The 17,721-nt window shown below is 48.6% G+C and overlaps 1 protein-coding gene across 4 annotated transcripts in view; it reads right to left on the reverse strand.

The window, feature by feature from the left end:
• Positions 1-17,639, reverse strand: part of cep131 (centrosomal protein 131) — a 25,440-nt gene extending 7,801 nt beyond the window's left edge. For 2 of the 4 annotated variants that reach the window (XM_041974764.1, XM_041974763.1), the window contains exons 1-23: positions 17,499-17,639; positions 16,370-16,566; positions 16,114-16,208; positions 14,625-14,736; positions 14,346-14,473; positions 13,968-14,072; positions 13,700-13,873; positions 13,489-13,606; positions 13,286-13,402; positions 12,291-12,483; positions 12,068-12,159; positions 11,841-11,963; positions 11,518-11,707; positions 11,343-11,434; positions 11,048-11,224; positions 10,777-10,968; positions 10,511-10,648; positions 10,286-10,411; positions 10,073-10,189; positions 9,877-9,906; positions 9,467-9,569; positions 1,348-1,549; positions 1,024-1,131 (exon numbers count right to left, since the gene is read on the reverse strand). In XM_041974764.1, coding sequence (XP_041830698.1) covers positions 1,024-1,131; positions 1,348-1,549; positions 9,467-9,569; positions 9,877-9,906; positions 10,073-10,189; positions 10,286-10,411; positions 10,511-10,648; positions 10,777-10,968; positions 11,048-11,224; positions 11,343-11,434; positions 11,518-11,707; positions 11,841-11,963; positions 12,068-12,159; positions 12,291-12,483; positions 13,286-13,402; positions 13,489-13,606; positions 13,700-13,873; positions 13,968-14,072; positions 14,346-14,473; positions 14,625-14,736; positions 16,114-16,208; positions 16,370-16,555 — 2,918 coding nt within the window. In that variant the 5' untranslated portion in view covers positions 16,556-16,566; positions 17,499-17,639. The remainder of the gene's footprint in view (positions 1-1,023; positions 1,132-1,347; positions 1,550-9,466; positions 9,570-9,876; positions 9,907-10,072; positions 10,190-10,285; positions 10,412-10,510; positions 10,649-10,776; positions 10,969-11,047; positions 11,225-11,342; positions 11,435-11,517; positions 11,708-11,840; positions 11,964-12,067; positions 12,160-12,290; positions 12,484-13,285; positions 13,403-13,488; positions 13,607-13,699; positions 13,874-13,967; positions 14,073-14,345; positions 14,474-14,624; positions 14,737-16,113; positions 16,209-16,369; positions 16,567-17,498) is intronic. The other 2 variants (XM_041974766.1, XM_041974765.1) reach the window with 2 other exon arrangements.
• Positions 17,640-17,721: the final 82 nt, after the last annotated feature.

Genomic DNA, 17,721 nt, shown 5'->3' on the forward strand with positions numbered 1-17,721 from the left:
CTCAGTTCCCAGAACTCCCAAACACGAGTGTAAATGACCATGTTCTGTCATGACCTCAGTGCTAGGGGATCATCCCCACCCTTTATAAATGCACTGTCCCACACTCTCTTTTTGATGTTAGGAGGCTCTAGGAGAGATATCTGGGATTAGTTCCCATTAGTGACCAATGGGAAAATGTATTTAACTAGACAGTTTGATTCAAACCCAAGACCTCGCTGCAAATTTCTAAGGTGTTTAACACATATATTTCCCCTCACCACAAGTGTTCCATTTTCAGAGCAGCCATGGCTTCCACGTCACTGATTATAGAATAGAATAGAAATACTTTATTAATCCCTTCAGAGAGCCCTCAGGGAAATTTGGGATTATAAGGAGCTTTATCTTTCTATCCTGTCAGGATCAGAAACCTGTTTTTCAACAATGAATCAGGGATGTTATGAACTTTATAAACCTTGAGAAAATCAGATATATTCTTAGAGGTTCCCCACATGAACCCAGAGAGATGTGGGGTTCTTTTCATAAGTATTATGACCATCTGTAGACAAGACTAGAGGGTAAGCAGCGGAGCAAAGGTTACAAAATTCTGGTTAACGCTGATGTTTTTTCTTCTCATGCTTCATTTCTCATTGACTTTGTGTTAGTGTTAACTTTTTAAAATTCATTAAAAACGTCTAAATTAATAAAAAACAGCTGTTTGGGGCTTTATTTAAAATAGGATCCTTTCAAATCTGTATTTTAAATGGGAAATTCCTATTATGAATTTTAGGATGTTTGTAAAATATTTTTGATTCAGGAAACAATTTTTATCCAAATGCTCACAAAACAATAAAATCCAGGTCATCCTTTTCCTCGATGTTCACACTGAAAAAACAAACTGTTTGTTTATTCGAGTTAGCAGCATTTATGAGGAGTTTTGGAAATCTCTCTTCACTTTTTCTGCTTTTTAAAAAGATTTCCGAGACCAAACGTTTTGGATAATTTTTGGTTAAAATGCGGTCGTGCACAGCTCTCCTCTAACCTCACCTAGCAGCCAGCTGAGCCAGCCTCTCTTTCTCATCCGACACCTCCTTGTGGAGACGCCTCCTCTGCTGCTGCAGGGACAACTCCTCCTCCTGCAGCTGCTTCTCGTACCTGACAGACAAACATAAACCCAACTTAATGCCGCAGTAAACAAGCTGTTAACAATCACATCAACAATCATCACATCCTGGTGGAGAAAGCTAAAAAAAAAAAAAAAAAAGATTGTGTAACTTCAACAAAACACACTTATCAGAGCAGGTAAACCATGACGACATATGAGCTATGGTGCAGTACTGGTTGTGTGTGATGGAGGTGTGTTAAGCTCGCCTCTGTTTGGCCAGGTCCCTCTCCTTCTGGCACTGCTCCTCTTTCTCCCTCTCCAGCTGCTGCCGGAGCTCCTCACACTGCCGGACGTAGCGCTGCGCCGCCCGTTCGTCTGCCTGCTGCAGCTCTGCCTCATGGAGCGTTCGCAGCCTCTTCAGCTCCTGTTTGTGCTTAGAGATCAGCTTCTGGATTTCTGGCTCCAGTCCTGAGAGGGGAGGAAGAGGACCTAGCTGTAATGTGCTTGGAAAAAACAGATGATTTATGTGCTTTTTGGTGACATTTTGAGACGGTTTTATTTTTAGATTGCACATTGGTAAAACCAGAAGTAAACATAAGAGAGAAGAGACTAAATAAAGCAAAGAAAACAAATGTGTTCTCAGGCCTCATAAACACTTCATCAGCGGTGGCTGGGAACGCCTGTGACTTTCCACTGACTCAGCACATTAGAGACAAGAAATAAAACAAAAACATGGTCACATTCAGGAAACTTAGTTTGTTAACAAAATTAAATATTCCACCTCTAAGTCTGCACACAAGACATGTGCTGAACTTAGATCATTTTCTTCTTTTACAAATTCAGTCCCCACATCTGAATTGTGAAGAGATGTAAACAGAAAGAATATAGAAGGTATGCTTGAGCTGGTTTCTTCTGCCAGCAGGTCAGAGGTCTCACAGAGTCAACGTGTGAGTTACAATGTGCTACTGAAAAAAAATATAAAACCTTTCACAACTTTCAAACTGGAGCTGCGCAGAGGCAGGCTACTCATGACAGCATGTAAAACAGGCACTGAACAACGGAGCAATGAAGGTTGAGTGTTACCATAAAAGCCAGGATCAGGACCAGGCTGTGTAAAGAAGACTCTCACACAGTCTAGCACATAGTAGCAGAGTGTAGCAGGAAGGCAGGTACAGCCTTTCAGTGAGGGAACAGTGTACAGTAACACCTGCACTGAGTTTAGGTTGTAAAATGGGACATGTCCCCAAAATGTGGTGGATAAAGACAAAGCTACGTTCTTGTGGGACTTCCAGATCCAGTCAAATAAGTTTATAATGGACTGAATGCACCTGGATCAGTCTCTGCTCAGAAAACAGCATACCACACAAAAAATACAACAAAGAAAAGAAAAACATAGGCTGTTGTTTTGAGGAACGCCTTTGCAGAAGAATAAGTTATCCACAGTTTTACAACATACCATTGACCAATTACAGGCCCATGCATGGGGGCTTTAGCCTTATTTCCACCAGGGGGCTCAGGACGGGACGGTTTGATTGGTAAACCTCTGCTGGGTTCCACAGCCAACTGTACTGTTACCCTGCAGGTAGGAAATCAGATGGCCAACAACAGCTACATAATACTGCGACAGCTGTATAATAAGATGATGTCTTAGCGGTACAAGCGGCTTCCTTGACACAGCAACTTGTGTTTTTTATTCTTGGCATGTGACTTTAAACAACAAAAAATCCAGCGTAGCTGTTCCCGCTTTGTTCTTATTGCCGAGCAGCACAGGAAGTGACACCCTTCCCAGATTTTATCTGTGGAAACACAAAAAATGTGTCCCAAGCCATACTTAGCCGGCCACGTGACTTCAAATGATGCTTAAAAGGCGTTGGTACAGTACACTGCGGTTAGGAATGGTCCGGCCAGGTCAGGGGAGTGTTTCCATAGCAAGTCGGACCCTCACTAGGTAGGCGAGGTTGAGCCGAAATGCCTAGCATGGAGTCAAACTAGTGTGACGACAACAAACATGACAGAACTAAAAACAAAGGACTGACAACTTTTTATCATCTTTTCAACCACGAGTGAACGGGGAAGTGAAACAATTGAACTCGTGTACTTTTGACGTGAGAAGTGACATTTTTCTTGCCCCAATCAACGGACTATATTCCCGCTTCACCCAAACTGTACCTACCATTATCCAATGTACCTACAACTGAAGGAGGGCCAGAAATGGTTTGGTTTGGTTGTACAGGCCTCTTTCATAATGGATAAACACAAAACAGCATATTGCACAGAACCAAACTGTACCTCTCAGTGGGAACAGGGCATCTGGTACAGCTGACCTAAAAGGTCATATGAATCTGGTTCGTGTTTGTGGATGTGGAAACCGTGCACCACCGTTAACAACTTTGCAACCTTAAACACACTAATATAGCAGTCAGGTTGTTTCTGCTGTAAGATGCACAGCATCAGAACTTTAGGTTATTTACATAACCCCGGTTCTCTGAGTAATATGAGCGAGATGTCTCACTATGGGATGCAAGCCTCTCTGCAGCCCTCAGAAGCATTAATCTCATTACGCCAACCCTGATTGGCTGATGAACGTGTGAATGTATCCGTCCGCATCATGTAGTGCCATCTGCCTTAAATAGCTCATGCGGACGGACCAACTCATTCAAGATAAGCACCTCTTCTCACTCGCCCCAGCAAGAAGGGTTGTCTGGTGAGACATCTCGCTCATATTACTCAGAGAACCGGGGTTATGTAAATAACCTAAAGTTCTCTTTCATAATATTCCGCTCGATGTCTCACTATGGGATGTGGTAGCTCCCGAATTGCCAGACAAGCTTATCTAGCGTCCACCAACCCACCGGGAAAAGAACTCCGATCCGGTCAGGACAGCAAAACTGCGCGTGCCACGCACGGAGCGGAGACGTCCAGCATATAGAAACGGACAAAGGTGAGAGGCGAGGACCAACTCGCCGCTGCACAGATGTCCTGAACAGAGACCCCTCTGAATAGGGCCCAGGAGGCGGCCATGCCCCGAGTCGAATGTGCCCGCAGGCCCCCAGGAGGCTGCAAACCCTGACCCGTATAGGCCAAAGCAATCGCCTCCACCACCCAGTGTGACAGGCGCTGCTTTGTGACAGGTTTTCCCTTATGAGGACCAGACCAGGAGACGAACAACTGATCGCTCCGCCTGAAACCCCCAGTCCTATCCGTGTAAGCGCGCACCGCGCGTACTGGACACAAGGCATGTGACCGCGAGTCCCCTGACGAGGCAGGGAAAGCCACAAGATCAATAGGAGAACATGAGCCCACCACCTTAGGCACAAAAGCCGGGTTGGGCCTCAAAACCATCCTCACACCGCCTGGGAAAAACTGGGCGCATGTCGGATGCACCGAAAGCGCATGGATGTCACTGACTCGCTTAGCTGACGCCAGAGCCAGCAACAACACCGCCTTGAGGGAGACGTGTTTTAAACCTGCCCCCTCCAGTGGCTCAAAGGGAGGGCCCTTAAGCCCCTCCAGAACCACAGCCAGATCCCACGGTGGTACCAGCGGTCTGGACACAGGAAGGAGCCTGCGTGCGCCCTTCATAAAGCGGCAGACCAATGGATGCTGACTCGCCGTGTGCTTCTCAAACCCCACGTGACAGGCAGCAATAGCTGCCAAATACACTTTTACCGTGGAGAAGGCTTTCTTCTTGTCAATCAGGTCCTGCAAGAATGACAAAATCACCCCCACCGGGCACTGAAGAGGAACGTGGCCGTGTCTATTGCACCACTCCACGAAGACCCCCCACTTAGAACCATACAGAGATCTAGTGGAGGGGGCTCGAGCACTCTGTATAGTGGAAATCACCCGCGGTGGGAGTCCCACAGCTGACAGACTGAGCCACTCAGGGGCCAAGCCCACAGTGCCAGGCGTTCTGGGTGTGGGTGGAAGACCGTCCCCCTCCCCTGAAGTAACAGGTCCCTGCGTAGCGGGAGTTGCCAAGGCTGAGCACGCAGCAACTGATATATCTCCGCCAGCCAATGCATGGCAGGCCAAAGCGGAGCTACCAATATCAGTGTGTGGCCATATTCCCTCACTCTGGCCAGAGTGAGGGGTATCAACGCCAGGGGAGGGAATGCATAAAGGAGCCCGGGCGGCCAGACGTGCGCTAGTGCGTCTACGCCCAGAGGAGCATCCATGCTGCGCAGAGAATAAAACAGAGCGCAGTGCGCATTTTCTCTTGATGCGAACAGATCCACTGTGGCCCGACCGTAACGGGTCCAAATCTGTCCCACCACCTCTGGGTGCAGAGTCCATTCCCCGTATACAGGCGCGCCTCTGGACAGCAGGTCCGCGCCCGTATTCATGACCCCCGGGACGTGCGTTGCCCTCAGAGAGAGGAGGCGATCGCTGCTCCAGAGGATCAGTCTGCGTGCCAGCATGTGTAACTGGCGGGAGCGCAAACCCCCTTGAGGGTTGATGTACGCCACCGTCGTTGTATTGTCCGTCCTTACCAGGACATGATGGCCCACGAGGGACGGAAGGAAATGCTTCAGGGAGAGAAAAACCGCCGAAAGCTCCAGAAAGTTTATGTGGGACCGCTGGAGACCGACGCTCCATCGGCCCCTCACAGTTCGGCCCTCGTGGATCCCACCCCAGCCCGTCAGGCTCGCATCCGTAGTGACCACCTTCCTGGACAGGATGGAGCCCATAGGGACTCCCTGCGTCAGAAAGGCCGGGATCCGCCAGTGACGCAGTGTCCTGGCACACGCAGCAGTGATCCGCACCCTGCGTGCGCCATGACGGGCCGGGTCCAGGCCGCATGAGGCCACCCAAAGCTGAAAATCCCTCATGTGGAGGCGACCGAGCCGGACAACGAGAATGGCGGACGCCATCAGTCCGAGCAATCGAAGACACAGCCTGAATTGGACCGATTTTCCCGGACGAAAAAATCCGAGACATGTCCTGAAAACCCTCACGCGGTCCGCCGAGAGGCGCGCTGTGAAAGACAGCGAGTCCAGAGACAGGCCCAGAAAAATTATGCTCTGCGCTGGGGACAGCACGCTTTTTTCCGTGTTTATCACAAAACCCAGATCGGACAGGTGCTCCACGAGAACATGCGTGTGCGCCCTGGCCTCCTGCTCCGACTGTGCCAGCAGCAGCCAGTCGTCCAGGTATGTGGCCAAGCGGATGCCCTGGCGCCTCAGCGGAGCTATTGCCGCTTCCGTGCACCGCACGAACACCCGCGGACTCAGAGAGAGACCGAAAGGAAGCACTCGGTACTCGTAGCAAATCCCCTGGAAAGCGAACCTCAGGAATTTTCTGTGGGGAGGGTAGATAGGGATGTGGAAATACGCGTCCTTCAGGTCGACAGAAGTGAACCAATCGTTCTGCCGCACAAGACGCAACAGGGATGCGTGTGTGAGCATCCTGAATTTGTATTTCCGGAGATATCTGTTCAGAGCACGAAGATCCAGGATAGGGCGAATCCCGTTCCCCCCCCGTTTGGGGACCAGAAAATACCTGGAGTAAAACCCGCTCTGACACTGTGCAGGAGGTACAACACAAATCGCTCCCTTGTTTAACAAGGAGCTGATTTCTCCCTGTAAAACGTGGGCTGACTCCCCTCGAGCCTGGGAATGCAAAATGCCGGCGAAACGAGGGGGAACGGTGGCGAACTGCAACCTGTATCCCCTCGAAATCGTCCTTAACACCCAGGGTGGGGCTGCGTGGACGGCCCACCTCTCCCACCTGAGGGAGGGAGGAGGCGCACCCTGCAGCCCGTCCACCATAGGAGGCTCTATCCGTGATGCGGTAGCGCCCTCTCTCGCCGAAACAGCGAAATGGTTCCGTGACCGCGCCGTGCATCCACGTCCGAGATGACAGCGCAGCGATGGGTGCACTGCTGCCGCTGTCCCGGGAGGGGCAACCGCCTGCCACCGGGAAGCGGCAGGTGCCGCCACCGCGCTGTTCATGATTTTGGCTTTTTTTATTAGCTGCGCCATCGGCCTTTGGCCTGGATGCTGCAGCGGGGGGACACATTTTAATTTTTTCAAACTTAATGTGTGTGTGCGTGCTTGTGGACGTTTGAGAGGGGCAACCGCCAAAACCTCTGCTGACAAATGTCCGTTCCTCTCCCCATGCTCTGGCACGGTCCGTGGCAGCTGGGAGACGGGGGCGAGAGATATCCCCGGGAGCACGCTTGGAAGCCAAACAGGTGGAGCTAGAGAACGAGGAACGTCTAGCTGCACTGGCGAGATGCGGGGCTGTCAGGCCGCCCGTTTCTTCTTCCTGGCCTGGAAGTTAGCAGCTTGCGCGGGCGGAGCCGGCGGGGCTGCAACAGAGGCCGAGGGCTTCTTAGACCAGCCGGCCCGACCGGGAGGAGGAGGCGGGGCGGGCTGGGGCCTTGGCTGTTTGGGTATTTTGAAACGTGAAACCTGAGAAACAGCCGGCGTGAAGGTTTTGCGCTGCAAAGGTGGAGAGGGAGTAGGAGGTTTCCGAGGGAGGCAGAGCTGAAGAGCTTCATCCTCCTTCTTCTTGGCTTCACAACGCCGTTGCATCGAAGCCAATGCAGAGCCAAAAATCCCCTCCGGGACAATGGGCATGTCCAGCATGTCATCCTTCTCCCTATCCGACAGGTTGGCGAGGTTCAGCCACCGCGCCCGTTCCTGCAGCACCATAGTTCCCAACGCTCTGCCCGTGGCCTGAACCGCACAGCGTTGGACGCGGAGACATAGGTCGGTGATGACCGGAATCTCCTCCCACGTTGCTGGGTCCTGTGTGTGTCCAAAATCCTCGCACAATTCGGCTTGGTAAGCAGTGAGCAGGGAGAGGACATTAAGCGCCCGGGCAGAAAGCGCCGCTGCCTTATATGCCTTCTCAGTCAGGGCCGACTGAAAACGGTCAGATTTAGACGGCAGGCTGGGACTCCTGGAGGACACTGCAGACAGCCGGGGGTGGAGGTGGGCTGCAACAAGTGGCTCCATCGGAGGCATGCGGAGCAAGCCCAGGCTCTCCATCGCCTCACAATCGAGGGACGAGGCCCCGGGAATCGGGCTCCTGCTGCTGTAAGGACGGTCCTTCCATGAACGTGTCACTTCATCCAGCAGCTCTGGGAAGACGGGGAGAAGTTGCTTCGTAGCACTTTTGGCCAAGGGCAATCTCTTCCCTTCGTAGCGGGATCTGGTGGTCTCAGCTACGACTGCGGGCCAGGGGACGGCCAGTCGGGCGGCCGCGCGTTTACACACGTCGAGCATGTCCGAGCTGGGGAGGGGAGAAGCTGGTGTGCCACTCTCGTCTCCATCCCGAGAAGCAACGGAGGCCGCATGCCGTGCAGCATGGGTAGGAGTGACGAAGACGTCGTCCTCCTCTTCATCCTCGGAAATGAGGAAGTTTGAGGCGACATCTTCGTCTTCCCCGTAGTCCAAATCCAGGACGTCTTCCTCCGGCGGGGAATCCGCGGCTAAGTTGAGCTGGGAGCCCCAGCTGGCGCCAGCCTGCGGTACCACCACCGCGGCAGCTCCCTTCTCCTCCTCTTCGACCTCAGCACCGGCGGAGGGGAGATAGGGGTCCTGCCCAGACAGGCTAACCTGGCGGGCTAGCCGTCTGCGGAGACTCTTCGTGGTGAACACCGAGCAGTGCTGACACGAACCGGGAACATTGATAGCCAGTCGGGCATGTTCCAGCCCCAGGCAACTCGAGCAGACCTGGTGTGGGTCTCTGCTCGATATCTTGTTCCCGCAACGACAGGGACGAGCCCCAGAGTCTCCGAGCCCTCTGGTGTGAGGGGTTTTAGCCTCCATTCCTCGCGAGCTGGTGTGCAGGCAGGGAATAGAGGCAGCTAGCTGGTGTGCTAACTGTGGGGAGACCGAGAAATTAGCTGGTGTGCTAATACTCGGTGCTCGAGACGCCGTGGTGGGGTGACAAGGATAGTGCGACCGAACCGTGGAGGGGCAAGGAAGCACTGTGGTCTGGTGTGACCAAAGAGCCAAGAGTCCAAGCTAGGTAGCGCTCGGCGACCGAAGCCGAAGGATCAGCCTGTGAGCAGTTAAGCTAGCTAGCCGTGGACGCGAGATATGCTCCGAGTGAGAAGAGGTTTTTGAATGAGTTGGTCCGTCCGCATGAGCTATTTAAGGCAGATGGCACTACATGATGCGGACGGATACATTCACACGTTCATCAGCCAATCAGGGTTGGCGTAATGAGATTAATGCTTCTGAGGGCTGCAGAGAGGCTTGCATCCCATAGTGAGACATCGAGCGGAATATTATGAAAGAGAACATAAGTTAATGAAGGTGAGAAGAAGAGCGCCCTCATTAAAAGAAGACACGGATCCTCATGTAAAGTGGGGTTACTAATATTTTCCTGTTTTAAAGGAACTTCCCACCTCTGCTCTGACTACTCTACCTTTGACTGTGATCTCCTTTATCTTCTTGGTTTTCTCATCAATCCATTTCTCCCGGCGGATTTTCTCTGTGGCACTCATTAAATCTTTTAACTTCTTGATCTCCTGCAGATGGAGGAAAAGAGTCATGGAGAGCAGAGGGTAACCATAGTGATGTAGATTCATCACACAAGCAGAAAAGCATTTTCTTTATTCAAACATGGTGGCGGTGATGGAGGTAAGGTATGCCAAAGATAATTAAGCTACTAAAACAGCATGGAGATGAATAAAAGAAATGAGTGAGAAGACTCACATGTAGACAGACTGTCCATGAGAAGTAGTGTGGGACAGACAAATGAAATGAGAAATAAATGGAAGATTGAAAGATGACTGAACAAAACGATGAATGAGTTAGAGGAGAAAATAAAGTTACCTCACACAAGGGACCGAGAATTTGCCACACCTACACGATGAGAAAGAACACACACACAGACGAGGACAGAGAGTGAAGAAAAAGACAATTAAACAAAAGCAGCACTGCAAGAAAGCCAGTTCCGGCCTCAAGAAGCAGAGAAGCAGAGGCTCGCGATGGAAACTAACCACGTGCAGGTTGTCCACTAACAACTCACCATTTCATGCTGCTGCTGCATCTGTGCGATCTTCTTCGTGTACTTCTGGTCCACCTGCTTCAGTTCTGCCACCACTCCTTCACAGCGCTCACTCAGAGTCTTTTTATCGTTGATGAGCTGAGGACAGATAGAGACCGTTCCAGGTCAAGTCAGAGACAGGCAGCCAGCGAGAGGAAACCTGGTGTTTTTAAAAGCCGCTACATGCAAGCACACCTGGTCTATGAAGGTGAGGTGTCTCTGGATGGTGGCTTCGTATTGCTCCTTCTGGAGCTGAAAGTTTCTGCTCAGCTCCTTTTCCGTCTCCTTCACGTGTCTCGCCGTCAGCTCTCTTTGCTGGGCCTGATCCGAGGCAAAGGTAACAAACACAGATGAGCTGTTGGTGCGTTATTTACAGCAGCTAACAGCGATGAAAAACTGATGTGTGTGCATCTCTCCCACCAGTGCTGTCTGCAGCATGTTGACGGTGCGCTTTTTCTCCTCCAGCTCCATTTTTATTCTCATCATGGAGGTGGTGACTTCAGTTGCCGTGGCCGACGTGTGCTCGATGCCAACCAGCTCCTCCTCAGACAACACAGCCTGAAAACAGAGGTCTTTTATTTATTTGTAAAACCTTTGTTATGGGTTACAAAGCACCAATCTACATATTGACTTTAGAATTTCTTACATTTGTAGCTACATGAAAGAATAAATGAAATAATCCTGACCTCTCTTTGTGATCCTGAGGTGACTGATCGTGGTCTCTCCTGCTCAGACTTCTCCATCTCATCCAGGAAGCTCATGATGCTCTGCAGTTTGGCCTCTGACAGCAGAGCGCCTCCATCAGGCAGCGCAGGATGGTGGCTCAGCTGGCCGTGACGCTCCAGGTTGTCAGTGGTCAGGGAGTTAGAGTCTCCATCCTTTAATGAGATGCAGCTAACAGTCATGGCACTGATAGTTTGCTACAGTTTTATTTTTTCTAAAGAAGTTAGCACCAACCTCATCTATCCACGCATATTTCTCCTTGCGGTAGCCTTTTGGCCCTGATAGCCTCTCCGGCTCCTCTAACTGCTTCAGGGTGTCCAGCAGGTCATTCAGGGTGGTTTTGGATTGGGCCCTGCTGGACACAGCTCCCCGACGCTGGTCCTCCACACTAACTGACCTCTGCAGGATCTCCTGCAGCACAGGTAACAAACATACACAAAAATGTGACCAGAAATGTAATTTTTTTTTTTTTTTTTTACTGGAAGAGGAAATTTAGATCCTGTGCAACTAGAAATATTCAGTTATTCACCTGAGAGCACTGGGATCCTCTGCGATTGGACAAAACCGGGGAAATAGCTCTGAAGTGGGGGTCCCCATCAGCCACAACATTTAAGCTGGAGTCTGTAGAAACACACACTCCCATGTTAAAAAAAATATGACTTAATAGGCAGACAGTCTTGATTTTGCACCTGTGTTCTTGTGACCTGTGTTCTTAGTTTTGGAGTCTGTAGGTGACAACGGGCTGCTGTTGCTTGGTGAAGCAGGACTTTTGTTGGATGGGGAAATTTTGAGTGTCTTTTTACATCCCACTGCGCCTGGCCTCTGACTTTCCAGCTCCACCTCAGCTGCGTGCTCCACCTCTGCAACCACTTGTCCTCTTCTTTGCTGCAGCTCCTGTAAGACACCACCAGAGAGAGACAAACAGCAATCAAGACTCATGAATCCAATCTAGAGAAAACTTGCAATTAAGTCTCAAACTGAGAAACCCAGTTTAAGCCCTAAATTAGGGTAAACAAAAAGTACTTACATCAGAAGCATTCACCTGTGGGGCAGCGAGTCGGATTAGACGGGATTTCTGTATACGGATAATTTTCCTGTCGTTCTCCTGATGCTGCTGCCCCTGACGAATGTCCCCCTCTGTCCTGTCCTCCTGTTCCACAACAACAATGTAAAGTTAGGGTTCTAAAACTATAATGAAGCCTAAGGATTAGTCAGAGCTGAGCCATGAAGACTGAAATGTAATAGGTAACATACCTGAGAACACTGAGAGCCTCTGTGGCTGGAAAAAGCTGGAGAAATAGCTCTGAAGCTCATCTCACTTAAATCAGCCACAATGTTCAAATTGTCTGTGGAAACGTAAATCATCCAGTTCACTTTTTATCATCCTGTTACATCATCCAGACGCAGTTGTTGCATCACATGACAAAGTTCAGGAATGACTGGAAACAATTTATTTCAAGTTAAGGAATGTACTAACCTGTGTTCTTTGTTTTGGTATCTGTGGGTGACATCGGGTTGTTGTTGCTTGGTGATGCTGGGCTGTTATTGGTTGGAGAAGTCTTGGGATGCGCCTTCCGACCCATTCCATCTGTCTGCCACAAGTTTTCCAGCTCCACCTCAGCTGCATGCTGCACGTCTGCAGCTCGCTGTGCTCTTTTCTGCTGCAGTTCCTATAATAAACCACCAGAGGGAGACAAAAGATAATGTTGTATACTATTAGAATGTAGACTGCACTGAGAAGCTATGTTAAAGTAGCGCAACATAACTCTGTGCTTCTGACTCATTTGATGGCACAGTGACATTTATTATGTAAATTCCTGAAGCCATCACTGCCCTCCAGCTTCCTGATGCTTTTTTTTTCCCACCCCGGCATATCGCTTCACAGCACCAGGTCACACGCTAGCCGCTGCACATCACCATACTGGCCACTTTGAACGAACACCGTGGCTGATCCATCAAAGACAGCCAGGAGAACATTATCGGAGGAAATGAGGAAAAGAAAGGCAGAAAGGGACACAAACATCCGACCAAACTTTTTCTTGTTGGTGAGAGCTCAGAGAAGAAACAGGAAGCAAGGCAGATGCTAAATTAGGGGTCATCAGTAAGAAAGCAAGCTAAAGTTCAGTACTTGGGCTTTAAGACATGGTGGTCTGCTGGTACATCAAACTGCCACATTTCTGCATAATTTAACAGAGAAGCTTGAATTTATCTGCACTTAAACTTGAGAATACATGATTTCACTGGTCTTAAATCTTCATATTTGGCCCATTACTATAAAATTAACAATTAATAAGAAAGATGGGTGTAAAAAGATGCCTTGGTGCTGCACTGTGAGAAGTGTAGACTCTAATGTAAAGTTGTCTGAATTTCTGCTGCTTAAGTGATGAACATTTCTAAATGTAGCCTCTCCTCTTTTTATAGAATTACAATAAAGACATCTGGAAGGAGATGAGCATCATCAGGAATGTGCACCTGGATGGCAGCGAGGCGGGCAAGACGAGCTTTCTCCTCACGAATCCGTTTCCGTTCTTCAAGTTTCCTCTGCTGCTGCTCCAGGTGGCTGTCCTCCTGCGTCCTCTCCTCCCACTCCTACAAAGAGGAAACAGCTTCAGCACCACAGAAAAATAACTAGCAGCGATAATTACAAAGCGTGAATAAGAAGGAGTAATAAATACCTTTCTTTTACTGGCAAGAATTTGTTTGAGCACTGCCTGGTTGGTGTGTTTTCGTTTGGCATGATGTCTGTACCAGCGCTGAATGGCGACGGCTGCCTGGTTCACCTGCTGAATAAACCTTCAGGCAGACAGGAGCACTGCTGTGAGCCACACAAACATAAAAGAGCAAGTCAGCAAACAGACAGTAACAACAGTGTTTAGCGGCTCTGACCTTTCCGCCTCCTCCTCCGTGACTTCCCTCCTCGGCGGCGGGACTGGGCTGCCGCGCTGAGCCGACACTTGAGATCTGTTGTTGGAGGTGGAAGATGAGAAGTTCTTCTGGGACTTAGTGACAGAGCCGCTTTCCAGCAACACCTCGTCATTCGCTGTGGCCTTCAGGATATTACTGAAAGAATGTGATCAGAAAGTCTAAGAAATCTCACAATGTTGTTATAAGATGAAAACCTTTTTTTTTAGGGAGAGAACATTTCAGGACATACTTGAAGGACGGCTTCTGGTTGGAGCTCTTCGGTGTGAGCGGCTTCTCAGAGTAGTTGTTGTGTAACATGGTGGTGACGGAGTTGCCCACAGCCCCCTTGTTGCTCCTGTAAAAAACAAACAACTCTATTCAGTGCACAGAACTCATAGACATACATGGCATCTTACATTTACAAACACAGCCTATATAGTTTTTCTTGTTTTCTTTCTGTCCATTTCCATGAATGAAAATTTGAGTGTGTGGGTGGAATTCCTGAAGGCGGTGGTATCAAATGCCATGATCAGCAGATATGAAACATGAGAAGCAGCTAGGAACACTCCATCTGGGAGACACTGGAGCTATTTTGTGTGTGAGAGCAAGAGATAAAGATGCTCCCTACCTGTTGTTGGCAGTGAAGGTGGAAGCCAGAGCGATTCCAGGCTCTTTTTTCTTTAGGCTGGTGGGAGAATCCATGCTGCCAGTGCTGCGAGAGCTCGAGTGTGAAGGAAAAACTCTGGGCTGATCATCCTTAAAAAGCCAAAACAATCGCTTACTGCACCCTGAACTACTTTGATTTTAAAAATACTCATTACAGGAAAACAGACCATTGTTGATATGACTGGAACACATATCAGAATAAAAATGGAGACAATGCTTCAGTATGTTTGATAATAAATACCAAGATGTTCCATGTGGTTCTGTCTGGTGAGGTCTTGCTGAGGCTGGCTAATTTCTTGCGTCCATCTGAGCTGCTGTCAAACAGAGCCAAGTAGTCGTCACTCTGGTCCTGACTGGAGAACACACAAACCAGCCGTGGTACACTGTTAATTTAAAAGAACCCTGTGACGATGTTATACTGCCATCACAATGACTCAACAAACCAGCTGATAAGGTAGCTGCAAGCCAAGATCATTCTTAAGTCTGTCATTAAATGTGAGGACTGGAATTTCTCTGTTCCATCTTCACACAATGAAAACAGGGCAGACCCTCGAGCTGCAGCTTTTTGTGATTAACTGCTGTCATGGCAGCTGCAGATACAAGGCTCATCCTCTTCTCTTCTTGTGGAATTCAGCATGCAGCAGCTGACTGTCTGTTCGGGGGAACTCCGTGATGGATTCCATGTAAATGTGTGCATATGTTGATCCTGATGGCCTTGTGCTCCAGACCCCTCCATCATGAAGCACAGATGCAGGGTGACCTCCTGTCTGGTATCTGTGCAGGGTGTTTCTGTCTGTGTGAGTATATAAATGATTGGGGGGGTTGAAGCCAGCTGGCCCAGTGAAAAGCTATCTGACAACACTATTCAGGCAGAACATTCCTCTAGTTTTTGCTTTACAAGTGGTAGATAAAGGGAGGGGGAGAAAGCAGTGGAAAGGGGTGGTGAGTGACCCAATACAAGTCCGAAAAGACCCCAGAGGCATTGACAGGGTGTTGGGAGGGTATTTAGGCTGTCTTTAAATTTAAAACCCCTCAGTTCCCATCCACAGAGGCTAAGAAAGAAGGGGGCATGGCGGCAGCTGCCGGACAATAGAACCAAAGCGTGCACACACACTTCTTCCTTCACTGGCTCCTGTTGGAGGGGGTAATCTGACCCGTGAGGCCTTGGCCCTCCCCCTCTAACACAGGACAAAGCAAGTCCCTGCACCCCCTAACTCCAGTAACAGCCAGCCAGCTTCCCTCCACTCTTTATCATGCAGGAGCTGGCACGCCATAATTCCCATTGTCCGAACCGCTGAAGCTTCAGGGCTACCAGCTGTTGCTGGCTGAAGAGAGGCACTCTGGTTTAAAGAGCTCCATGACAGAATAGCTTCTGGTATAACTAGTGTGACCTCAAGACTCTAAAAAGCATATAATCCAAAACAATTTTTTTTTTGTTATTTACAAAAACATGTCCTTCATATTTCAGTCATGTGCAGTCTTATAAATTTTACATTAGGATTTAACTGAGATCTACAATCTGGCTCTGCCTGAGGCTCTGCAGAGAACATGAATCAGCACATACCGTCCTGCAAACGCTTCGGTGTGTCAATGTCAGTGATAAGAAATGAAGAAAACTGGTTTGACCCAGATATGATTCTCAAAGATAATAAATCTCAAAGAGACTCTACTACTCTACTTGTGTAAACACAACTGCACCAGCAATTGTGCATGCAAGTGTGAGTTAGCACCTTAAACTGAGGTTGGCCTGCTGGTTAACCTGGGTTGTGCTGTTGGACCGCCTCAGGTTCTTGATGGAGCGCGAGCTGCTAAGGTTGGCATCACTCTGTGGACGTGAAAGGCGTTTTTACAATATGTTAGTTATGCACTGGGATTGTAGAGGATTCTGAAATAAGGACAAGAAAGACAAAGCTGACTTCCTCATTCCTGCATCTTGATTTGATTATGTTCTAACTTATAAATGATCAGCAGATGTTTGTAACTCACCAGCGTATTTCGTTTTCCTCTGCTGTCACCAGCAACAGACACTGACACAGACCGAGAGAAATACTTCCCTGGCGATGCGCTGCTGGGTCTTTTGGACATAGAAAGCTGGGAACCGGACAGGCTGAGGTCCAGGCTGTCTCCTGGGGCACCTGTCGGAATGGATGAGGGGCTACGTGTCGTATGCATCTTCTCAAAAGCTGGAAAACAGATGCAATAAGCTACACTTGCCAGTTTCCTGGTGGATTCAGAAGACACAACCACAACAACAGAGGAAAGAGCAGCATGACTGTTTGTCTCCCATGGTAGCAAACAACAAAACCACTCACTATTTTTACAGCCACTAAGAGAGATGGCATTTTGGAAGTATGTAGAAAACTATAGTTTTAAATGTTTATCATATTATTTATAAATCACCAAAGTTAAATACACTAAAACAGCAGGTCCAAAAGCAAATTTTGTGCCCAGTAAGATTTTGTAACCCAAATACCTTTAGAATTTTTCTGCACTGTCGGTGCATGAATGTTATTTAGTACTCTGGCTCATATTTAAGACGGTAGTTGTTATGCATAAGCTGAAATGAAAACAGAAACTTGAACGTACATGTTTTTGGTAAGCCAAGAGATTTGAGCATTATTTCTTTTTAGGTTTTACAAAAGCTGGCAGGCCACAAGTTACACAAATCACACAGTTTATGATAAAGTTGCCACCATGTTTAAGAACAGCTATCAAAACAACTGCACAATGCACGATTAAAACGTTTTAAGTACGAAAATCGAGGTCACACAATGTGATGAAGCACAGAATTTGGTGCAACACCTGTCAACGTTAGCTAGAAATCTGTACCATCAAGGAAGCTAACTGTTATTTAAAACGTTACTCAAGGTGAATACACGCCTGAGCTCGGTTATGTTACCTTGTTGGCCTGGACGAAAATTTTTATATTCACATCGTTCAATAGGTAACGGTTATAAATTTCATCATGAAACGACTGGGTTGGAGAGAAATAAAAATAGTTGTTTTAAAATTAAGTCTGGTGGGAGAGTTACAAGCTAACTGTTATTTTTAACAGTCCTCTGATCCACTTCGGGAAAAAAAAGAAAATGTTGGCTGCTGGGTAACAACGACTTACTTCACGAGCTGGAAAGCACCATAGCTGATAATCTCCAGACTGCTTTACGATGGTGTTTTTATCCCCAGCAAAATCCTATTGAAAAGCAGTGAAAGTATTCTGTGGACTCACAGTATAAGCACTGTGAACCAAATAACGCGTATCCACATCTCTGTGGTAACAACTCTGACAGACTCCGCCCCTCCACGCCTCTAATTGGTGGACTCGTAACATCAGTTTCCCA

Source organism: Melanotaenia boesemani, chromosome 21 (genome assembly GCF_017639745.1).
Source record: "Melanotaenia boesemani isolate fMelBoe1 chromosome 21, fMelBoe1.pri, whole genome shotgun sequence".
NCBI lineage: Eukaryota > Metazoa > Chordata > Actinopteri > Atheriniformes > Melanotaeniidae > Melanotaenia > Melanotaenia boesemani.